This window comes from Schistocerca nitens, chromosome 3 (assembly GCF_023898315.1).
Source record: "Schistocerca nitens isolate TAMUIC-IGC-003100 chromosome 3, iqSchNite1.1, whole genome shotgun sequence".
In the NCBI taxonomy this organism is placed as follows: Eukaryota; Metazoa; Arthropoda; class Insecta; order Orthoptera; family Acrididae; genus Schistocerca; species Schistocerca nitens.
In genome coordinates this window covers 745,995,100-746,021,395 of record NC_064616.1, presented here as the reverse complement: position 1 = coordinate 746,021,395, position 26,296 = coordinate 745,995,100, and the positions used below count along the sequence as shown (strand labels likewise).

General features: G+C 41.2%; 1 protein-coding gene across 1 annotated transcript in view; it reads right to left on the bottom strand.

Annotated features, from left to right (window-relative positions):
* LOC126248730 (tetratricopeptide repeat protein 7B-like) overlaps positions 1-26,296 on the bottom strand; it is a 231,957-nt gene that overhangs the window by 79,077 nt on the left and 126,584 nt on the right. Inside the window, 1 exon segment of the mRNA XM_049950047.1 lies at positions 16,797-16,975. Coding sequence (XP_049806004.1) covers positions 16,797-16,975 — 179 coding nt within the window.

The window sequence follows — 26,296 nt, the reverse complement described above, 5'->3', positions numbered from 1 at the left end:
CTTATGAAATGACAATGGCTAAAAAGGCAGTGTCCATTACGCCACCTATTTAAAATGACCTCCTCCCAGCGGGAGAGCCAAGAGCAGGTCGTCCAAGCTGCTGGGAGAGGCTTAATAATCCTGAGCTTATTCCCATGAATGGACGACCAATGAGGATGCCAAAGGGACACCAGCACCTGACAGACTGCAAAACAGAGATCACTGGAGGGAATATAGGAACTAGTGGGCTGGGGTACAAGCACTGCAGCCTTGGCAGCAGAGTCAGCAGTCTTGTTTCCTGGGAGACCGACATGACCGGGAACCCACACAAACTTCACAGTGGCTCCATCAAGAGTGAGCAAGTGACAGTTTTTCTGGATCTGTTGCACTAAGGGAAGGGCGGTGTACAGCACACATTGACTTTGAAGGGCACTGAGAGTGTCTGAGCAGAGGACACAATTGCAAAGTTTGTGTCGCCGGATGTACTCCATGGCCTGATAAGGATGAAGAGCAGAGTGCCAAAAGCTGATATATAAAGATGTGTGCGCCAATGATGAAGGCACACCTGACACCACGGTCAGTCCGAGAGCCATCAGAGTACAAAAAGGTTCTATCGCGAAGTTCCACATGAAGACCGTGAAACTGAAGGCCATACAGCGAAGCTGGAGTAGTGTCCTTAGGAAGTGAATGAAGGCCAAGGTTAAAACGGGCCACTTAACGAAGCCAAGGTTATGAAGGGCTCACACCCACCGGGAAAGTTGCACGTAGTGTGAAGTTAAGCTGACAGAGAAAGCACCAAAAGTGGACTCCAGGAGGTAACAGAGAAGAGGGACGCGCTCCACACTGGCAATCAAAGGAATCATCGAAGGAGGAGGCATAGAATGGGTGGCCACGAATGGCAGACAAACAGCATGCATACCTGCTGAGGAGAAAGTCACGGCAGTAGGACAGTGGTAGTTCAGCAGCTTCAGCATACAGACTCGCAACCAGGCTAGCGCAAAAGGCGCTAGTTGCCCAACGGATGCCATGATGGTGGATAGTGTTGAGATGGTGTAAGAAGGATGGACATACAGATGCATAAACAAAGCACACATAGTTGAGTTTAGAACGGACAAGGGACCAGTACAAATGGAGGAGAGTGGTTTGACTGGCACTCCAGGAAGTACCATTAAGGACACATAGGACACCGAGGGGCCATGTACAACTGGCTGCCAGGTAAGACACATGAGAGGACCAAGAGTGTTTCCTATCGAGCACGAGCCCCAGGGATTTTGTAGTTTCAACAAACGGAAAAGCAACAGGCCCAAGATGTAAAGATGGTGGGAGAAACCATTTGCACCACCAGAAATACAGACAGTTTTGTCAGTGGAAAAAGACAGCCATTGTCGATGCTCAGGGAGTAAAGATGATCAAGACATCACTGAAGACGCGGTTCAGTGAGACAGGTCCGTGGAGAACTGCAATAGGTGGCAAAATCGTCAACAAAAACGGAGCCGGAGATTCCCAGCGGAAGAAAGGCCATTATAGGGTTAATGGCGGTAGCAAAGAGGACGACACTCAGGACCAAACCCTGAGGCACACCATTTTCCTGGATAAATGTGTCCGACAAGGCAGAACCTACACACACCTTGAAAAATTGGTATTTTGAAAATGCCTGAAGGAAACAGGGCTGGCGGCCATGGAAGCCCCACATGAAAAGAGTATGGAGGGTACCAGTTCTCCAGCAGGTGTCATAGGCCTTCTCCGTAAGAGAAAGGTGCAGCAACATCTGAATGTGGACAGCATCTGGCCCTGGGGAGGAGGATCGGGATGAACTGACAGCATGATCTAGCTCCCTCATAGAAAAGGTGGCATTGTAGCACTCACAATTCTAAGAAGAGAAGGGAGTCACCCAAGCCGCCTCTACTCGTTTTCGATGGAGGAAAGCAGGGTGATATTGGGAAGAGCTCAAAATTCCTGCAAAATGGCAGGCCAAAATGTTGGAGACAGCAAAAGGATCCACGATAACATCATCTGCTACTGTCAGGCCGGAAATTGGCGAATGGATGTTGGTCCCAGAGAGCCGTCAGAAGTTGTTCCACATGACAGGGGAAGGGGTGGAACTGTTAAAAGAACTAGCGTATGAAATCCAGCTAGCTTTTTTGCTATCCCGAAGAATGTGACGACACTTTGCACACATCTGTTTATAATGAATGCAGTTTGCCATTGTAGGATTACGGCAAAAAATGCGGAGAGCACATCTCCACGCATGAACTGCGTTGTGGCATGCCTCAGTCCACCAAGGGACTGGGACACAGCGTGGTAAAAAGGAATTGTGAGGAATGGAATATTCTGTAGCAGTAAGGACAACGTTTGTGAGGTATTCCACCTGGTCATCACAACTGGGGAAATCCTGCTCTTCATAGGCCACTAGGGAGGAGTATAAAGCCACCACTCAGCCTTAGAAAGCTGCCATTTGCTTGAGCATTCAGGTGGGGTAGGAGTCAGCAAATGGATAGCACATGGGAAATAGTCGCTCGAGTAGGTGTCAGAAAGAACGGACCACTCAAGACAATGGGCAAGCTAGACAGTGCAGAAAGATATGTCCAAATGGGAATAGGTGTGCCAGGAGTCTGAAAGGAATGTGGGTGCTCAAGTGTTAAGGCAGAAGAGGTTGAGTTGATTAAGATGACCAGCCAAGAGCACACCTTTCTGACAGATTCTGGGAGAACCCCAAGGGATGATGCACATTAAAATCACTAAGTAGCAGAAATGGGGGAGGTAGCTGCCCAATCAGATGAAGGAAGTCTGTCCTGGTGACATCGAATGATGGAGGGACATAAATGGTACAGAGGGAAAAAGTCAGGTGGGGAAGGAAAAGGAGAACTGCAACAGCTTGAAGAAGGGTAGCGGGGAGATGGGTTGACTATGAATGTCATCCTGTATGAGCAGCATGACGTCCCGCATGAGATGGAATGCTGACCTCTAGGGGAAAGTAAAAACGAATCGGTAAGTAATATGAAAACAGTCGTGAGAGCGCAATTTTGTTTCCTGAAGGTAAAATACAAGGGGATGCTATGAAGCCAAAAGCAGTCGTAAATCCTCTTTGTGGACCGAAGGTCACGAACGTTCCATTGGAGGAGGGTCATGATGAGGAAGAGGTGAAGGCGTGTCACCTCAGCGGCTGCCAAGTGACAGACGGTGAAGAGTCACTGCTACAGGGCACAGAAGCAGGAGGATCCTGTTCCATGAAGTCCACAGAAGCGTCAGATTGCTTCTGCTGTCGGTCTGTGGAGTCCAATGCAGAAAAATGGTTGATGGTGCACACCGGCAACTGGCCAGGCTAAGGTATCATGTGGCAACACCATCGAAGAGGAACTTCGAGTCAGTGAAGGAGAAGGCCATTTGCCTTTGATGGACTTCTTCGAGCCTTTCCAGTTAGCAGAGGAAGACTCGGGTGCTGTTTAGCTGGAGGGACATAGGAAGTCTTCATGGGAGTACCCTTTCTGTCCTTTCCGGCCTACTGGTTGTGTAGCTTGTGACTTCGCCCCTTGAGGTGAGAGTTTGATGGCTTGTTGCACATCTGGAAGGGGTGGATGGCAATGCTACCTTTACACTGGGTGATTTCCACAACCTCAGGGCTGAATTTGAGGTTGCATGTCTGCGTGACCATGTCCTTCATGGAGCGGGGGGTAACAAGAGAACTATAGGTGCAAGACAGGAAAATGCAGGGTTTGTGACTAGCCAATAATTTGCGACTAGGTAAGGCACTCTTTCCTTTACCTGGATCTCCTGGACAGCCTGCTCATCAAGATACACGAGACAATCCCAAGCGGCAGCGGCACAGCCACCATTGCAGTTGATACAGCAGGGAGAAGGAGGTGGATAATTGCCCTCGTGTGCATCCCTACCACAGGTTACACAATTGGCTGGGTGTCGACAAGACGGTTTAGTGTGGTTGAAATGATGACACTCGTAGCAGCACATCGGGTTAGGAACGTATGGTTGGACTGTGATAATTTCATAGCCTGCTTTGATCTTAGATGGAAGAAAAGGTGAGAAAAAGAGTTCGGGTGGGCACTAAGGAGGAATCTACCGGATTCATCACCCAATGGACGGCAATGACACCCTGATCGGAGAGGTAAGACTGGGTTTCGGACTCAATCAGACTGTCGAGCAGCCTAGTGTAAATAACACCATGGGAAGAATTCAGAGTTCTATGGGCCTTGGCACGAACAGGGTAGCCATGGAGAAGTGAGGCGGCAAGCAGTTGTTGTGCCTGAGAATCAGAAGTAGTCTCCAAAAGCGATGTGCCATTCTGTAAACGAGAGCAGGATTTCACAGGGCCGGCAATTGCATCAACACCTTTCTGTCTGATTTACCATGGTGAAGGACTGACCATCTTCAGTACATGAGACCACGAGGAACCGTGGTGCAGCTGGAAGGGTCTTCGAATCGTTAAAGTCTCATTCCATTTATGTTTCATACATGGTGATTGTGAAGACGATTGGTCCATTGTGAGACAATACCCCACGACTGCCAGCATCTTCGATGGCATGCTCCTAGCAACTGGGAACCCCCTCCACAAGGGGCACTCCCGCCTTAGGTGATTGTTCACAACTCAGCTCACACCTCCCGAAAACCTGACAGAGGGACCAATCGGCAATTATGGAAGGTAACAGCTCAAGCAATCATCCCTCCCTGGACCTGGCCTGTACCAGGGGTTACATGCAAACCCTACCTGTCGACCCAGGGCTGGGAATTCCATGTTACCCAGTCACGTGTTACGTGTCCGACACGAGGGCCGGCCTTCAGAAGTCCACAGGAAGGACGAAGAAAAAGAGGAACCTCAAACACCGAAGTGCAGGAATGAGAGGAGAATGGAAACAAAGAAAGGAAAAGGGAATGATAAACAGTGGTAAGACAGCATATAATGCAAACAGCTAGAAGCTAGATAATGTATACAGATTTTTGAATTCTGTTTTTGGCAGTGGGGGGGGGGGGGGGGGGGCTGTCATTTTCACAATTTTATTATATATATATATATATATATATATATATATATATATATATATATATATATATATATATATATATATATATATATGCCAGGAACATGTAGTGTTGTTATGGTTGACGTGACAGACACTAACAGTCTCTCCAGGTTTAGGTTTAATTTGCACTGACAACTCTGCATCTGTCAGATTTAACATAGGGCAATTACTTCAAAGCCAAACAGTCAGCCACTTCATTCCTTGGGATATTCACACACACATATATATAGTACAAACTAATTCCATTTACTACGATGAAAGTTATAATGTGACAAAAGACATTAAAAAATTAGAAGAGAATATTTTCTAAAAAAAATTGTAAAATCTTCATTGCAAGAAAGTAAAATAATAATCTGAGCCAATAGTGACACACAGCATCAAATGCAAACCAAGAGACTGAAAAATGTTTATTTGTGAAAATTTTGTTTCTTATGTTCAAGCCTCCTCTGTTGTATATCCCAGTTTCCCAACTGGATTGCTTCACAATTAGGACTCAAAAACTACAGTCAGAAGCAAAATGAATCCATACACAGAACAAAAACTGGAAGTGAGAGAGATGATGAAGACACTGAAATTAGATGCACTGAGAATAAATGAAGTACAGCAACGGGGGAACACATTAATCGTTCAGGTGGCTATTTCATAATGTCAAGCCATTGTCGTGTAAGATGAACTACAATATTTACGAACATGAAATCAAGCCATTGTCATGTAAGATGAACTAAAATATTTATGAACAGGAAATCTGAGTACAAATTTAATATTGCAATCAGTATAGTCTCACAGTTAATTTTACTTGATCAAATTTAAACATGATCAACAAGTTTCATAGACCTTAAACTGTTCATTGAATAAGTAGATCTGTGTGTACAGCTGTTGGTAACTTGTGGCACTGTCTCCAGTGGCTTACGTGTAAACAAAGTGTACGCAATGTAAAAATGATAGGAAAAGTGGTCAGTGACCACTGGAGACTGTCACAGGCTACCCCAAAGCCGTATACACAACACACAAATGTCTCACATCAATTAATAAAACCAGTTGATGGATGTTTAATCCTCTTGAAACACACAGCGCAAATAAAATAAATTATGATTTCTTGCAGTAAACTTTTAGTTTCAATTGATATTTATTATAGTCACAGTAAATCCTAATCTAAAATGTTCAAATATAAAGAAAATAATCAGAAGATGTATAAAACCCACTTTCACACAGAACCACGTAACTGTCCATGTCATCCACAAATATTAGAGGCAAAGAGTTCTGAAAACAAAGCTTAGCATGGAGAACCAGGAGGGGACATTCCACCAGGATGTGAGATACTGTCTTTTCAGCTTCAGAACCACATTGCTGGGCTGTCTTGTTACATAAAACAAAATTATGGGTTAATTTGGGTTTGACAAATGTGGATGTGAGTTGGGAAGGTGGATTGGTGCTTAGAGGAATGGAAGGAGGAGCACCACGCAGCAACAGTCTCCATGATATGCATAGTTTATTAGAAGAGACAGAACGCCACCAGATGACATTCAATCTCCAAGCGAGAACAAGTTTAATTTGCACTGACAACTCTGCGCCTGTCAGATTTAACATAGGGCATTTACTTGCTTCAAAGCCAAACAGTCAACCACTTCATTCCTTGGGATAATCACATGACTTCAGACCCAGAGAAAGACAACTGAACAGGCAGTACAACTAACGTCAGAGAGGTCATGAATAACAGTTAGCATAAGGCGACAAGAGTAACATTCGTCAGTAGCCTGGAGACTGCTCACTGAGTCACAAAAAATTAGAAAACAGCTGAGGGAGGTCTGTTTAATAAAACGTACAGCTCTGTTAGTGGCTATCATGTCAACCATAATAACACTACATGTTCCTGGCAACAATTGTTGTTCCTGACCAGTGGGATTTGTAAATTCATATCCCGTCCTATCCACAGTCTTAGAGTCATCAGTGTAAATGACGGTATCGTCTGACACTCCTGAAGAAATGAGAAACAGACGCTGAAAGGTCACGGGGGTGATTGAAACTTTAGGTCATAGAAACAGCTTAGTCTTAATATGAGGTCTGGATACTAACCACAGGGGCTGGGCAGGAAAAAAAATGGGCAGCACATTCTAAGGAGATTAGGCAGGGGTCCCAGCGGAGGGCCTCTAGCTGCATTGTCGTCGTCGTCGTTGTCTTCAGTCGAGAGACTGGTTTGATGCAGCTCTACGTGCTACTCTATCCTGTGCAAGCTTCTTCATCTCCCAGTACCTACTGCAACCTACATCCTTCTGAATCTGCTTAGTGTATTCATCTGTCTCCCTCTAAGATTTTTATCCCCACACTGCCCTTCAATACTAAATTGGTGATCCCTTGATGCCTCAGAATAAGTCCTACCAAACGATCCCTTCTTCTAGTCAAGTTGTGCCACAAATTTCTCTTCTCCCCAATTCTGTTCAAAACCTCCTCATTAGTTATGTTATCTACCGATCTAATCTTCAGCATTCTTCAGTAGCACCACATTTCGAAAGCTTCTATTCTCTTCTTGTCTAAACTACTTATAGTCCACGTTTCACTTCCATACATGGCTACACTCCATACAAATACTTTCAGAAAGGACTTCCTAACACTTAAATCTATATTTGATGTTAACAAATTTCTCTTCTTCAGAAACGCTTTCCTTGCCATTGCCAGTCTACATCTTATATTCTCTCTACGTCAACCATCATCAGTTATTTTGCTCCCCAAATAGCAAAACTCATTTACTACTTTAAGCGTCTCATTTCCTAATCTAATACCCTCAACATCATCCAATTTAATTCGACTACATTCCATTATCGTCGTTTTGCTTTTGTTGATGTTCATCTTATATCCTCCTTTCAAGACACTATCCATTGCATTCAACTGCTCTTCCAGGTCCTTTGCTGTCTCTGACAGAATTACAATGTCATTAGCAAACCTCAAAGTTTTTATTTCTTCTCCATGGATTTTAATACCTACTCCGAATTTTTCTTTCGTTTCCTTTACTGCTTGCTCAATATACAGATTGAATAACATTGGGGAGAGGCTACAACCCTGTCTCACTCCCTTCCCAACCGCTGCTTCCCTTTCATGCCCCTCGACTCATAACTGCCATTTGGTTTCTGTACAAATTGTAAATAGCCACTTGCTCCCTGTATTTTACCCCTGCCACCTTCAGAAGTTGAAAGAGAGTATTCCAGTCAACATTGTCAAAAGCTTTCTCTGAGTACAAATGCTAGAAACGTAGGTTTGCCTTTCCTTAATCTATCGTCTAAGATAAGTTGTAGGGTCAGTATTGCCTCACATGTTCCAACATTTCTATGGAATCCAAACTGATCTTCCCCGAGGTCAACTCCTAACAGTTTTTCCATTCATCTGCTAAGAATTCGTGTTAGTATTTTGCAGCCGTGACTAATTAAACTGATAGTTTAGTAAATTTCACATCTGTCAACAACTGCTTTCTTTGAGATTGGAATTATTATATTCTTCTTGAAATGTGAGGGTATTTTGCCTGTCTCATGCATCTTGCTCACCAGATGGTAAAGTTTTGTCAGGGCTAGCTCTCCCAAGGGTATCGGTAGTTCTAATGGAATGTTGTCTACTCCCGGGGCCTTGTTTCGACTTAGGTCTTTCAATGTTCTGTCAAACTCTTCATGCAGTATCATATCTCCCATTTCATCTTCATCTACATCCTCTTCCATTTCCATAATATTGTCCTCAAGTACATAGCCCTTGTATAGACCCTCTATATACTCCTTCCACTTTTCTGCTTTCCCTTCTTTGCTTAGAACTGGGTTTCAATCTGAGCTCTTGATATTCATACAAGTGGTTCTCTTTTCTCCAAAGGTCTCTTTAATTTTCCTGTAGGCATTACCTATCTTACCCCTAGTGATATATGCCTCTACATCCTTACATTTGTCCTCTATCCATCCCTGCATAGCCATTCTGCACTTCCTGTCAATCTCATTTTTGAGACATTTGTATTCTTTTTAGCATGCTTCATTTACTGCACTTTTATATTTTCTCCTTTCATCAATTAAATTCAATATTTCTTCTGTTGCCCAAGGATTTCTACCAGCCCTCGTCTTTTTACCTACTTGATCCTCTGCCGCCTTCACCTTTTCATCTCTCAAAGCTACCCATTTGTCTTCTACTGTATTTCTTCCCCCCATTTTTGTCAATTGTTCCCTAATGCTCTCCCTGAAACTCTCTAAAACCTCTGGTTCTGTCAGTTTATCCAGGTCCCATCTCCTGAAATTCCCGCCTTTTTGCAGTTTCTTCAGTTTTAATCTACAGTTCATAACCAATAGATTGTGGTCAGAGTCCACATCTGCCCCTGGAAAAGTCTTACAATTTAAAACCTGGTTCCTAAAACTCTGTCTTACCATTATATAATCTATCTGAAACCTTCCAGTATCTCCAGGCCTCTTCCATGTATACAAACTTCTTTCACGATTCTTGAACCAAATGTTAGCTATGTTTCAGTTATGCTCTGTGCAAAATTCTGCCAGGTGGCTTCCTCTTTCATTCCTTACCCCCATTCCATATTCACCTACTATGTTTCCTTCTTCCTTTTCCTACTATTGAATTTGAGACACCAATGACTATTAAATTTTCGTCTCCCTTCACTATCTGAATAATTTCTTCTATCTCATCATACATTTAATCAATCTCTTTGTCATCTGCGGAGCTAGTTGGCATATAAACTTGTACTACTGTGGTAGGTGTGGGCTTCGTATCTATCTTGGCCACAATAATGCGTTGACTTAGCTGTTCGCAGTAGCTTACCCGCATTCCTATTTTTTTTTATTCATTATTAAACCTACCACTGCATTACCCCTATTTGATTTTGTATTTATAACCCTGTATTCACCTGAGCAGAAGTCTTATTCCTCTTGCCACCGAACTTCACTAATTCCCACTATATCTAACTTTAACCTATCCATTTCCCTTTTTAAATTTTCTAACCTACCTGCCTGATTGAGAGATCTGACATTCCACGCTCCGATCCGTAGAGTGCCAGTTTTCTTTTTCCTGATAACGATGTCCTCCTGAGTAGTCCCTGCCCAGAGATCCGAATGGGGGACTATTTTACCTCCAGAATATTTTACTCAAGAGGACACCATCGTCATTTAACCATACAGTAAAGCTGCATACCCTTGGGAAAAATTACGGTTGTAGTTTCCCCTTGCTTTCAGCCATTTTCAGTACCAGCACAGCACAGCCGTTTGGTTTAGTGTTACAAGGCCAGATCAGTCATACATCCAGACTGTTGCCCCTGCAACTACTGAAAAGGCTGCTGCCCCTCTTCATGAACCACACATTTTTCTGGCCTCTCAACAGATACCCCTCCATTGTGGTTGCACCTATGGTACGGCTATCTATATCGCTGAAGGACGCAAGCCTCCCCACCAACAGCAAGGTCCATGGTTCATGGGGGCCTAGCTGCATTACAACCGGTAATACCACAAAGGTGGGTGCCAGGCAACCAATGCCCCTTGTATGCAAAAAGATTTTGATAAGCTGAATGATGATTAGGAAATTGTCAGATGGTGACTGCACAAGTGAGCAACAGCTGGTAGTGTCAGAATTGAAGGAGGAAGATCCCCTGCACCAAGAAGACTTTCTACATAACCAGTCCAGAAAGCACCAGTGGCCAGTCTTACTCCACGATGATTGACTGGGTCCAAGAATTTTAAAGCTGAACCATAAAAGTGGCAACCACAGTCCAATCAGAACACGACTGGAGGCCAGCAAATATGGTGAAGTAGTGAAATTCACACCCAAAAAGATGTAGGCACAACAAAGCAATTAAGGTTTAGGCTTTTGCATGCAGTTAGACTTGAGTTGACGAATATGAGGCAGCCATGACAGTTTTTTATCATCAAAGAGGAGTTCCAAAAATCAGACTTTGGAACAATGTTTGAGTGCTGGGTATTCAAGCAGAGTTCTGGGGCACCATGGACCGTGGGACAATGACACAAATGCATGACCCATTTTTGCGGGAAGAGATTTGGAAGCCATGGGAAAGGATTCAAGTGAAGGTCCTTTGTTGGTGATGTCGGTGCTATGGCTCCGGCATTCAGCCAGGGCTACAGATTGGAATCCCTACCAAACTCAGAAGTCGTCGACATACAGTGCAGGGGTGACCAATGATCCAACGGCGGACACAAGCCTACTGATGGCGATGAGGAGGTGTGTAACATTCAGCATGAAGCTCTGTGGGACACTGTTCTCTTGGACCCATGGGGAGCTGAGTGATGTGTCAGCTCTAACCCAAAACAACAGGTAACATAAAAATTGAAAAAGAAATATGAACATGGAGCCTCATAAGACCAAGTCATGAAAGTTAAGTAAAATGTGATAGCATCAAACAGTGTCTTATGCCACTATAGGTCAAAAATGACAGCAATGATTTGTTGGTGTTTAGAGTAAGCCTGTCAGATTGTTCTGGTCATTGGCTATGGATTGTCTCTTACAGAAACCACACTTATAGAGGGTGACAAAAGCACCATGATTTGACAACCCAGCACTATCATCGCCTACCATCCTTTTAAGAAGTTTGCAGAGCAAATTGGTGAGGCTAATCCTTTGGTAGCTGTCAATGCACACTGGGCTTTTGCTTAGCTTAATGATTGAGATGGTGATCCTATTTTGCTGTTGCAAAGGGAAAATACCTTGCAGCCAGTTATGATTGAACACCCTCAGTAGGTGAGTCTTTTAGTAGCATTCAAATCATGAATCGTCTGATTATGAGTCTAATAAGGGCTTGGGAGCCAGATTATGTGACAATTGAAAAGCATAAAGCAGTTCCTAGTCAGTTAAAGGTTTGTTATATAATTTAATAACAGCAGTTCTGGCAGAGAGGGGGATCGTGTCAGATACACCTCCCACAACATAACTGATTCAGTCAGAGAGGGACAAAAGTAATAGCAAAGGTGTACAATGCCAGTTGCTTCTTCAAAGAGCCCATTGTCTTAACTGGTCCATCTGCTGAGGACAAGGAAGTAACAATATCACAGAAAAGTGGCCACTGTCACAAAGATCATCATGTGATGACCACTGTAGTGAAGTGACAACAAGACAATTAGCCAAAAAGATGTTATAGGGGCACAGAAGGAGGAGACAGATCACAATCAGAATGAAGTTGGTTAATCAGAAGGCCCTCTAACAGATAAATTAGTACTTTTCCACAGGGGGTGATGTATACCGAAATCCCCTAGTAGGAGAAATGAAGTGGGCATGGGGGGTGGGTGGATTGGGAGGGGGTAAGTAGTTGTTGGATTAAAATGGTCATCTCATGGTAACTAAGTGCCCTTCCTGGAGGTAAATAAATGTTACAAATGGTGATCACTAGGGTTACTCCTCCTGCTTCCTGCACTTTTCTGAGGAAGAACTTTAAAATAAAACAAAGTTGTGTGTGAGGTGTAGAGTGTTATTTTTGGTGATCTGACAATTAAAGCACTTGTAATTGAATTTTACACTGCTGAAACAGCAGAATACCACCTTCAGCTGTCCAATCCTCACAGACAACGTTGTCACAAACAACCGACTGACTTCTATTGTACTAGGGCATCAGAGCAGATTTGCTTCCCGAATAGTTACTTTTCAACAGTCAGGCTGCCCCCCATGGCGCAATTGAAACTGTGCCAATTCATCTTGACTTGGTGCCACCATGTTTCTATGTTTAGTTTCCCACCCCAACACTATCGTAAGTTCTTTCTACTGCATTGTAATTATATTAAGCTAGAGCAGTAGTGGCTAAAAGGCAGTTTTATTACTTTTGTGCTAATACTGCTATTCAGATTTCTTTCATAAACTGAGGAGTTACTGTCACAATGCTCATGAAACTAAATTATTAATCAACATACTAACTGCTCCTATAAAATATTACTGAGAATCTCAAAGACCACCATTGCAGACCTTGTCCTGACTGGACTTTTCCATATGGATACAGATAAGAATGATCTACTTCCAATATCCAGGCATGGTCCAGTTTTCTAATATTTTTATGTTTGCAGTCATTATGATTCATGTGGAAAAACATAATCTGAAGGGGAAATCACATGAAGCAATACGTTCTCTCCTTATTTAAGTAAAATCGATGGAAAACAACTGTAGATGCTGATTACAACCCTCACCTTTAGGAAAAGATTATAGTTAAGTAAATTATGTAAACATTGTGCACAGGTAGTTAATATTTTGAGAGTTAATTTACTTAGGGAAAGCTTGTATATCATAGATTCAAATATGAGAGAGAGAGAGAGAGAGAGAGAGAGAGAGAGAAGTAGGAGTAGGAGCATCAGTAGGTGATCGGTCCTAACATAGCTACTTATGTTTTAATATAGTTTGCATCAGCCGAGAAAGAAAATTTATTCACACAATAACTATAAACATGTCTGTAAAATCACAGTGTGTGATAACTTTTCCAAAGGTGGAAAATAAATGCAAAGATGTACAAAATATGTTGCCAAACAATGCACAACATGGGGAATCACAGCACTTCATTAGTAAGACCTTGGAAAGGGCCAAAATCGAAAAACATTTCAAATTAAATGTTTGTATACTTGACTTTAGCCAAAATTTGAATGAAAAGTGATACACTACCATTGCCAAACAATGCACAACATGGGGAATCACAGCACTTCATTAATAAGACCTTGGAAAGGGCCAAAATCGAAAAACATTTCAAATTAAATGTTTGTATACTTGACTTTAGCCAAAATTTGAATGAAAAGTGATACACTACCATTTTCCACTGAATACGGAAGACATACACTGATTTCCATAAAGAAAGAAAAATCAAAAGCAGCAAAATGAAATCTACATGAAGATTTACTACCTTATTGCCACAAGAATTGTGCACGAAACCATCACTAGTAAATAACCGATGGTACAGTCAGATTCTACTACTGAAACAAAGGTTGCATGTTTGAGAGTACGACAGCAGCTGGTACTGTGACAGTTTTACAAGATATGTCTGATGTAGTCAACTCACATTAATTACGTTGAGGCATAATTCATCATGTAAATGATTACTGAAAGCCATTGGCACCTTAGATGTAGGTAAAACTCATACACAGATGACACAATGGTTAAATATTCACCTTCCATTGTTATTATTCTGTACAAAAATTACTAAACACAGTTTCATACCATGAGGATCCAGGTTATGAAGTGCACCAACGACCAATAATTGCTGTTACGCATTTATAACTGCTCTCTCATACAGCTACTGCATAGCTGGTATCATCCAGTACTATATGCAGAGCGCTTCACAAAGATAGTTCCAGTTTAAGACTAAAATCTACAGGTATACTATTCACCACTTATTACAGGAGCGTGTTTGGAGTGGGCATACCAACATGCATACTGAACCGCAAGCCAATGGAAAACCATTATTTGTATATAAGCCCGAGTTTAGTTCACAAAGTGGCAGTAGGTACCTTTTGATTTGGTGAAAAACCAAAATCCTATATCATTCAACACAACCCTGCAAAAAGGATGTATCTCTATGAAATTAAGAAAATTAGCAGTTTAACATCTCCTCAAGTTGGCTGAAGATGGAGCCCTAGTTCACTTGGGTAATGATGGTGCTGAAAATCACCCAAGGATTAAGGCTGCAGCTACACATGCAGTTTTTCCAGTAGTATTTATGCTTCAAAAATCCTGGCACAAATTGAATTACAGCATGCCAGTGTGGGTTGCCACACAGTGCTGGAATTTACACTGCTGTTGCATTGGTGAGGTGCGACTTCAAGATTTAATCCTGCTGGAAAAAATCACACATGCAGCCAGTATAAGAATTAGCCTACTGTTCACCTGAAGTAATTTAGGAAAACTGTGGGAAATCCAAATCTAGATGGCTGAAGACTCATTTGGACACCAAATCATCCCAAATGTGAGTAGGGAGTACTATATCACTGCCTTCACACAAGGCAATGTCTGCAGATGGACAGAAAGACTTCCATGTCCTTAGATGTGGAACTTAGATTACATAGATCTGGAGAGATGATGTTGTACTGCCTACATATGAGGGTGGTTTGATAAGTCTGGTAAATTTCCATGAAAGAATGGAATATTTTTGTTGCGCCCTCATGGTTGGTAAGCTTTATTATTCCAAGTATCGTATAAAGAATTTAACAATGTACAGTGTAAAGTTCATTGCTGACACCCATCTGAACTGGGAAATGTGTTGAATGCATATGAAAATAGAAAAATTTTAGTGTGCTGTTACTAAACATTTTCATTCGAAGTGTTTAATTGCTGCAGAAATCAAAACAGAACTGAATGAAGTTTACGTGGATGGTGCACCATCACTGAAGTAATTTACTTTTGGATTAGCGAATTTAAATGTGGTCGGACAAACATCCAAGGTGAAAAGTGCTCCGGCCATCTAACTGAGGTCACCACAAAGGAAACCACTGACAAAAATTCATGTTAAGGTAATGCAAGATCACAGAATAAAAAGTCAGGAAATTTTTGAGACTGTAAGTGTCTCAACTGAGCAAGTGCATAATATCCTGTATGGAGAATTGACTATGAAGAAGCTGTGTGCAGGGTTGGTGCCACAATTGCTCACAGTCGACCAAAAGCACATCTGGCACAACATTTCAACACAGTGTCTGACAATGTTTAATCACAATCTGAAAGACCAGAGTCAAAATGGCAGTCAAAACACTACATAAAGGTTGATGAAAGTGCACCAAAGAACGCAAAGACCATTTTGTCAGCTGGTAATGTGACTGTCACTGGGTGCGCGCTAAAAAGTGCTCTTTCAACAGGATAAGGCAACATCCTACACATCAGTGATACCAATGGTGAAAGTGCATGAACTGGGCTTTGAATTGGTTTCTCATCCACTCTACTTTCCAGAATTAGCCCCAAATGACCTCTTCTTGTTTCCTAACTTGAAACTTTGGCTTGATGGAAAGAAATTTTCATCAAATGAGGAAGTGAGAGTTGCAGTCCATGAATATTTTGCAGAGTTTGACAGTGCTTATTTTTCTGATGGGGTAAAAAAGCTTGGAGATAGCTGGATTAAGTGTATATCCTTCAAAACAGACCATGTCAAAAAGTAAGGTAAGTTGTTTCTGAAACAAACATTTTTTCTTGCTTTTTTACCAGACTTATTAAACCACTATTGTACCTCCTTCAGCTGGGGTAATAGGTGTCGATTGATTTCTCCAAGATGACAATATTTGACTACACAGGCAACATTTAGAGGACAAAAATACAGTGCATGGAGTGGCCAGCTCATTCCTTAGCTCAAATGCCATAGAGCACATTTGGTAAGTTGTTTGGAGGTATGTTGCAACTCTTAGTTCTCATGCCCTGCCTCTTGCCATTGCTGATGGCAGCTTCATGATATATGTGACACTTTATTCTTATGGAGTCCACAGACATTATCATTAATAGCATCATACACCACTGTAAATGCAACCACTCTCAGGGTATTCTCATCTCATATCAGTTTTATTCATGCTATATCATACTGGCACATGCATTTTGTGAATTTCTAAGATTTCCTATGCTTGCCCACAAATTATTTCTACAGAACTGTGTCTTCATGTACAATTACTAGACTCTCATATTTTATACTTAAACTAAGCCATCACATCTGACACAGTTTACAGAGTAAGTTTTTCATGTTTCACTGCTTCATAAAAACAAGTTTTTTCACAGAATCTCAACATAAGAAATATCAGTTCTTGTAAGGGGGAGCAAAGGCAGTAACATGATCTCTGTCTTCCTCTATGTACTGAAAATGATTTAAGTGGGTACCTGTGAAAAGAGTCAAGTGCACTCTGAATAAGTTGCTGTTTCTCATGCTTTAATGTAGTGTTTGCTGCCTGCAGACTGTAACCAATGCCTATGTAGAGATGACACCGGGATGCAAGATTTTGTGGTGATGACGTCTCTCTGGACAGGGCTTGGCAGCTCCACTGCAGGCCTTCAGCAAACTGTTGAGAAAATCTGTCATTATAAAATACTCAAAACATTAAAAAAAGTCTGATATGACATCTTTCATCTACTTTTAATATCCAGAGCTGTACATCAGTCAAAGATATCCTCAACAGGGTAACATACAGCAGTTCTAATTCCTGCTGCCAATATTTCATCAACTGTGCTTTTGGATACAGTCTTAATATTTACTGTTATTACAAATTGCAGTTGTTTTACAATCTAAGCCCTTGAAAATGCTTCACATTTTTCAAATTTAAGAGTGTGCTTGTGCTGATTATTTTGAAATAATAAACAGTTAAAAAGAGTAGTATGCATGTATAGATTTAAGATCATTTTTGCTCACCCTGTTCTACAGTTGTTTTAACATAAGAAAGAGCCTGAAAAAATCATTTTATATTATGATGAATTTCAGTGTTATTTTCGCAGATTTTGGTGTTGTATGTGTAACTTACTGTGTCACATTTACGCATTATTTTTTTACTTTTTGTTCTTTATTTTTATCTTAGGAAGTGATAAGAATGAAATATTGGGAGAGAAGTAACAAACTTTAACAGCTCCTCTTAACACGATGAAATTAAACACACAACACCACATCATAGAGCCACAACATAACTACAGGAACAGCCACAATAGTATGTCTGAGAACCAGTCCAGACTGAGCCAGATGCTCAGAAAATTTTGTCTGAGAATGGTAGACATGGTTGTCATGGACATTCCATGCTCTTCAGTTGCTAGTGAGCCTGAGCAGCACCATTTAAACTGGAGGGGATGATATTTGGCACTGATATTCTGCCAAGTGTAAACAGACCGTAACACTTCTTGGTAATAAAAATCACATCACACTCAACTTTTATTTTTGATTGAATGGTTTTATTTTCTAAATTAGATATCACAATGTAGAACTACTAAAGCTGAGAAATTATTTTCCAGCAAGAATAGTTTAGTCACAGTCATGATATGGTTTGGTTGAATGTTCCAAACAAGTAAAAATTGTTGACTATTTGCACACCAGATACCAAGTACAATTTACTGTTCTGTGATAAATTTAGAAAGGAAATAGTTGTCATGCATTGTGGAGCATAAAGCTAATATTTGTAAACTGCTGCTATAATGTTTGATGATGCTTTTACTGGAGAATGGTGAAGATGCCATATTTCACATTTTCGTTAAAGACCACCATTTTCATGTAAATTGCTACATTATTGTTTGAAGAAAATTTTCTTGTTCCTATTGACATAACACTGATGAAGATAGAACAAATGTAGAACTACAGACACGCTCAAATCAAATACCTATACTAAACTTCTTACTGTGGACAATAAATTATTCCAAAAAGCTTTAAAGATACACAATACCGTGATGTACAGACATAGTTTCATGTTCAAAGATTTTTACTGGATATTGGTGCCTTTACACCAGAAAAATCACTGAGAATGGAAGGATGATATGAGTATCAGTGTTGGTCTGCACAAGAACCCATTCAGATAACTGTATTAGCATATTCTACCTTCAAATAAGACTCAGGCTTTCCAAAGTTAAGATAGAAACTCTACAAAGAATTTTGCCATGTAACTGTCACATTGCCACGAGCGGAATAACAATTTTAGTCTTAGCTACTTAGATGTTATGCAGTATGCAAAGGGGCGTTTCTACGTCACACTTTGTCACCGAGTATTAGATACTGGCTACAGTTGGCCAAAAATTCAGCAAAATATCCAGCTAGCAGTAAATCAGCTATAAACCAAATATATGCTGAATAAAATCTTACAATTTTCTAACATCGGGCAACTTACCTAATGTGGACAAACATAGTAATTAATAACAAAAATAATGTAATGGCTATCAAAGTTTAAAAACTTGCACTGTAACAGACACTATGATGTTGTTGTTGTTGTTGATGATGATATAGATACAAAGTTTCATAAATACCAAGCAGTATGTACCACAATAAACAGAAAATGTAACTAAAAAAAAGACAAAAATTATATATTATGGTGACACAGGTGCTGTTATACGAGAGTGGAAATTGATTTGGGAAGGGTTGCACAAGAAGTGATTTAATCCCTTAACATATGACCCCGAGTTATCTCATTTTTATTATTCTGACGAGCTTAAAATCCCAAGTACACTCTGCCAACTCAAGAGCAGACAGCCAAAAAAACAAAACCCCCACTTCAGCACTGACAGTTACATGTTTGGCTGCTAGAGAGCACCTGGTTCTACATTTGTAGGCTGGCAGTCTTGTTTTGGTTAGCGTGATTGCCACTAGATAAAGTCTTTCACTGTGTGCAGTTTTGGATACCCAACAACAAAAGACACACTTTGAGCCTCTCCCCTGTTTTATTGTGTAGGCAACGATTTCAAAAAAGGAGGACTATAGTGATTCTGAGTTTGACATTGAATTTAGCAGCTCAGGAAGTGCTGTTAACTCATTAGAGGCAAAGTGACAACAGTTTGTCAGTTAAGTGACAAATGCTTGGCAGTAGTATGAGTGACATACATCCACTGTCTCTAGGCAGCTCCTCCAAGATTTATATTCATATGGAACATGGTCTTCCTAGCTACATAGAAACTCTTAATAAAAAAAAAACACTAACTTACAGTTTCAGGACATTTTAGTCGAAGTCCAGTGCATGAGTATACATGGGATTTTATTACTGGTGATCTTCAAAATTTTGCAGCTCATTACTTTGAACTTTAAAAGCTATCTTCATATTTGAAAATGCAATGTCTTTCATTATAGGAGGTTTTCATTATTAATAAAATATTATGTTAAGAGGTTAATTAGAATGAAAGACATTTGTAATGAGTTGAATGTATGTGCTGTTAAAGCAAATACAGAGATAGACAGAAACAGCATATCATCAGAATGCCTATACAAGAAAAATCTTATAATCTTCACAGATAGACAAGCTTTGATAGTTCAAAACAGTGCTCATATATGTTTTGAGGCCAGAGCTGACAGGTGCCTAATCGAAAGGGCAGAAGGATGACCTCATCTGAATGTCTAAGAAAAATACAGTAAGTTCATTCATTGCGAGTGAGAAACTTTGGCAAACTCTGGAACATTAAAGGTTTTGTTGTAAGGTCGACTGTGATACAACCTACCTTATAGGTGTGAAACAAGGGTTACTGCAGCTACAACCCACAGGCAACCCTACGCCAGCACTGGGTAGCACCAGCCTTGCCGCTGGCGGCGTGCATGTCACAGTACACAGCACTGTGATCACGGGCACCTCTTCTATACCACAAGATAACATGCTCACTGTTCATGTGCCTGTTTTCTTCCACCAGGCAGATAATTAGGGCACCACCCAGCCGCTCCATGGCAGTGCGCTCACCATATGCTCCCCATGTACATTGCTAAGCTGTTTGGGAATCAGTCATCACTGTGTTTGAATCATCAGGCTATCATCAAGTGCCTCCTCCATATTGTTTAGATAGACTTCACCTCCAGCACATCCTCCAGCTTACTCCCGACAGTCGAGGGCTCCCGCCCTGCTGGACACCACCCCCGACTGCCTAAGGGCTCCTACCCCAATGGACAACACCCCACACCACCCAGGGCCTCCTGCCTTGCTGGATGATACATCTGATTGCCCCCCCCCCCTCCCTCCCCCTTGTGCCATCGTGGATTCAGCAGAAGATTGTCTCTTAAAGTACTGGTACACACGCCTCTTGCCTGTTTGTGTAGTACTTGGTGTGATTGCTTACCATCACTCATAATGAATGCTATGAAGGCAGTCAGCACTCAGCACAGAACACAATGACTGAAATAAGCAGTTAGAACTCCCGAACACAGCACGACCCACACAGAAGGCAGACAAGAACGACACTGGCACGCGATTGGCTGTGTGTCACGTGGTACACTTCCACATGCTTCTGCACATCTGACCCCCACCCGCTTCTTAGCTGCTCTCCGCTCTAATAAAGCTGGAATCGTTCCGTGTCAACTGTGCACTTTAATTTTAGCATGTTGCTTCCTCTGGTCACAACCACGAACAATTACAAATACACTGAGTTAATGTCAGTACCAGCTCTACTGATCTTTAAAGTAGATGTCTTCAGACATGTCTTCAGACAGCAAAATTCATTGCAAGTCCAGGTTCTTGAATACCCTTGAATGTAATCTACATTTTGAAGTATGCTTTTTTCAACATAGCAATTTGTCGGTTATACTTTTCTCTGCTCTGTAAACTGACAGCAATCTGTTTCGAAATGGATAATCAAGAGGAATGGCCAAAGTCAACGAGTGGAAATAATATTCATTTTTCAGATTCATCCCCTTACCTTGACATATTTATGTAGAGCTGAAATTTACCTAATGGCGATGATTTTTTCTTGTCAATTGTTACTATTTTCACTATATTTTGGGCTACAGTGAGCCCTCACTTTTGCCTCAGTCAACTTAATCTTTAACACTGTTTTCCTAGAGTTACACAAGAGAGTTGTGAGCCCCTGGGGAATTTGAAATGTGGATGCAGTCAGACATGTGATGTAAAAATGGAAAAGATAGTACACTTTGCCTACTTTTATTCCATAATGTCATGCACAATCACTTTTATGGGGTACCTCATCAAGCCAAGCTAAAGTTTTCTGAGTACCAAAGCCTGTAATCTGAGTTATTTGTGGTGTGAACTCAAGTATGTCCTGTAGAGTTCTGTTGGGTCGTTTGGGGGAAGAGACCAAACAGCGAGGTCCTTGGTCTCATCGGATTAGGGAACGACAGGGAAGGAAGTCTGTCGTGCTCTTTCAAAGGAACTATCCCGGAATTTGCCTGGAGTGATTTAGGGAAATCACAGAAAACCTAAATCAGGATGGCCGGACGCAGGATTGAACCGTCATCCTCCCAAATGCGAGTCCAATGTGTTAACCACTGTGCCACCTCGCTCGGTCAAACTAACTGGGGATAATAGTTACTACAGTGCTACAACACTATGCCTGACCAGTTTACAAATTGTCTGCTGAAGGGGGCTAACCACTAGTGGCTGGCTACACGACTTCTTGGTCATGTACTTGCTCCACGTCTACATCCAGAATCTGCAGACGCGGATAACTGTGCATGTCTTCATTGCCATCTTGTCTTGCCAGTTGCAAAGCACAAATCCATTAGAGAGCTGATGTACAAACCTTGACTACATACCCGGAAAATTGTGTTTTACATGTTTCACATTGAGGAAATATTATACCAGGGTTGGAACTTTAATAGTGGCAACTATTTATTTACAGCTCGTGCAAAATAGATATGAGTTCAAAGTTTTACTGACCTTCAAAGTAGTCACCAGCATTGTGTATAACCCATTGCCAGCGATGTGGAAGTCGTAGGATACTCTTAGCAGTGCCAGTTGTGTTGACAGTTCGAGTCTACTGCCCAACGAATTGGTAGCAGTTCTGAAGCAAATGCTATGAAGTGTTTCCTTCAGTTTAGAAATCGAGTTAAACTCGCAAGAGCTCAAGTCAGGGGAGTGCAGTAGGTCGTATAGCACTTAGCAACCACATCAGTCACACAAATCAGTAAGAGCTTGCACTGTATGTGCTTGAGCACTGTCCTGCAAAATGATGGTCAGGTCCTGCAGAAAGTGTCATCACTTTTGTCTCTAAGCTGGTTGTGAGTTCAACTTGATTTCTTAACTGAAGGAAACAGTTCACAGCATTCGCTTCAGAACTGCTACAAATTCGTCGGGCAATAGACTGAGTCGCTCAAACTATCAACACAACTGGCTAAGAGTATCCTACGACTTCCACATTGCTGGCAACGGATTATACACAATGCTAGTGACTACTCTGAAGGTCAGTAATACTTTGGAACACGTATCTATTTTGTACGAACTGTAAATAAATAGTTGCCAGTATTAAAGATCCAACCCTCATAAAAATTACAATACTTATCATTGACTATAACACACCATGCAGTAACTGCACAAAAACAATTATGTTAATGATTGCATGTTGTGCCTGCATAACTTGCACACATTTGTCACTGCTTTTCATTTACATCAAGCATATGGAATTTACACAAAGATGGCCAAAGAAACATAGGAATGTTATATTTGGACACAGTTCTAATCCCTTTTACTTCCTCTTAAAAAATACCTAACTGTTAGAATACATAAAGTACAGTAGATAATTACAAATCTATCCTTTCCATGTAGCACAATGAAGCTGTACAAAGTATGATGTGCAAAAATTAAACTCAGCTCACAGTCATTGTAACTCACACTTCAGATTTACCGAAGTGTTTGAAAACAAAGAACTAACCAGATTGTAGGTTCTTTTATATCTATCTCCCCCCCCCCCCCCCTCTAAATGGTTTCAGGAAATCCACAGATATTCCTGCAAGCTCATTGCCTGTAAGTGAAATTCTTTTCTGCCAGTAAAGTAGTAACTTCATTATATTGAGTGTGTAAGGACTCCAGTATACAGTACAAGATGTATCAGCATGTGCTGATCTTTTGTTTCACAGAAAATTTAAAAAAATTAGAGAGTGTCACTTTTCTTCACCATTCAATGCATTTTGCAGTATTTTTTGTTGCTATAAATCAGCCACCTTCTATCTCTTTCATAATATCTAGTCCTGTCTTTAAAAAGAAGGAATTAACTTGCAAATAAAACATTATTCACAAGAGACCCATCTATATTTACCTGATGAGCTGTAGCCATCAAATTATGCACCCGATTGTGTGAATCAGTGTGCATATCAACGATCACAGCATATGATCAACAATAACTTCCACAATAACAGGAGGAGGAGTTATGCCATTTTGAACTGCATCAGCCTGTTCTTTGATATGTCTACTTAGAGTAAAGAGATGCACTACCATGAATGAAATGTAGATAAGATATCAAAATTTTACTTCAAACTGAGCACAGAATGATCTCAGTTCATTCTCGAGTTATTGACTTTTATATCGGACAGAATGTCATGCACAACGCGCCCACTTCCATCCCTGAAAATTGGGAATTATTTGGTCATAACAATCATCATATATCATAAACGGTTTAAGATATTGAAACGAGGTTTTTTGCAAATGATAGCATGGAAAGAGGCACATATGTCGTATGATAAATACTTGAAACCACAAAGTCCTTCATAAATAAATTGGTGACTGTGGGCGATAAAGGACTACTCATAGCCACTACATTATTCTGTTCAAAAATGTTGCCGTTAAATGAAAAATATGTGGATGTCAGCACATGACGACAAAGTTTCACCAACTCTTCATCCAGTTTCTCACTAATCAAACTAAGGGACTAGTGCCAATGTGGGAAGGCTTCCATCAGCTGTTCGATTCTTACAGTTCATGACAGGTGTGTGGAACATCGTCGTCATACGAGGCTACAACAGCTGGAAAAATCAACAGTAGTAAAAAACTGCTCAAATGAGGGACACGGTATGAAATTTGGTGAAACTGTGATAGCTACCAACACTTCCGGTTTTTGGACAGTGTCTATAAAGAGGCAATTGAAATTAGGTTGGCAGCTAATTTAATTAACAGACACAGTGGATTTCCTCTTAGCAGGACGTGGAATCCTGTACTATCCTGCATCAAAACAGAAAATTCTTCGGTTCAGCCAGTCTGAGTGTTCGAAAATCGTCCCCGAGTGTGACACATCGTTGCCGCCACTGTTCTACTAAGGGCAGTGCCACCTCCCAGCCTTTGAAGGCAGCAACCGTAATGGGCGGCACATGTGCAGTGTACAGTATGGTGACCTATATAGGATGTCGATTTGCAGCCTGGCATCAGTTCTCACTGGGACTCATCAGCAGAAGCAGCATTCTCCTGAAGATGGCGACCAGTTGGATCTCCAAAATATCGAATCGTGTTGATTTTAGGATCTGGCAGCAAACCCGAAGAGACTTTGTAGTAAAATTGTTTTTGTGAGCTAGAAATAACAATTACGATTGACAGTTTCAAGTTCATGAACAAAAGTCGCAAATGAACACTTCAGTCTCACACTCACTGCAAAAATACGAGTCTGTTCCTGCCGTGTGGCACACTGAACCCAAGTTCACCGGATTTTGAATTTTTAAATGCCTCACCACAAAACAGATAGACTTGATCATCATTTTCAGGAACTTCTTTCCCAACCGATTCTATCAGGTTTGAACTATCAAAAGATTGTGCTATTTCCTCTTCCTTGCTAGAACTACCATCGTCATTTCATTTTTTTGCTTAGAACAGTCTTCATTTCCCGGTGTCAACAGTCTTCTGATCTGTTTGACATGTTCCTAATTTCTGGTTGATATTGGTGCCCTTTTTTATACTATAAGAGGAAGATAGCAGAACTGATGCCTTTTTTTGGTAGATTCAGTTCAATTTGTTGCTTGTTTATGGAACACGTCAATGAGATTTTATAGGGTGAACTGGTTAGGACAGTAGCTGAAAGTGCTTTCCAACCTTTGCTTGATGTCTTGAACTTGATGAACTTTGTACTGGAGAGGTGTGTTGTGGCTTGACATAGCCTATAGGTGTTGATGGACCTGTTGTCTAATCTTCCCTTCGACACCCCCCCCCCCCCCCCCCAGCCTTCTTTCGAATAACCTCCAATATCAATTCCAAAAGTTTGTAGGTCACCACCACCACAAAGTGCTTTACCACTGACGGCAACCTGTTCTGCTCCATGTTCAGCTGCAGTGAGATCAGCTTCTGTGAATACACCTCTGTTTAATGGATAAATGGCAGTACATTTGAATCCATTGACTGCTACTGCACCACTTCGGACTCTGAGATATACCTTTCCAAACTTCTCCACAATATCGTAGGTGTCCGTACTGCCTGTTCTTAGTGCCTGCCTAAACTCTTCACTGTAGTATGACTTTATGAAGCTCATGAAAGTCCTATCGAGGGGCTGTAGTCTGTGTGTAGTATGAGGCGGCAAGCAGAGAATGGTCACATGATTATCTTTTGTTTTCATTACGACTCTATATTCCTGGTGTGAGAATAATGTCCATCCAATATGAGTAAGATTGGGGACTCAGCTGTAGGTTCCATGTGTTTAATGGAGTGGGTAAATCATGAATAGATAGGACTGCACCCAGACTGAAGAATGACATTTTCCAATAACTCCATGAGGTGCACCTTTCATCAATCTATCTGTCCAATTGGTGCACGGAAAAAATCATCAAGAGTAGCACAAAGTTGCCACCTGCACTCATGCACATAATGATCAGCACCAGACTTCCCCTCTCTGCAACAGTGATGTCTCCTGTCTATTTTCTTCCCTTCATGCCATTTACAGTACACTAAGACCAGACTTGTCAACACCGAAGACCTGGTTAGGAGGATAACGATGTTTAGTGTATTCAGCTTCCTGAA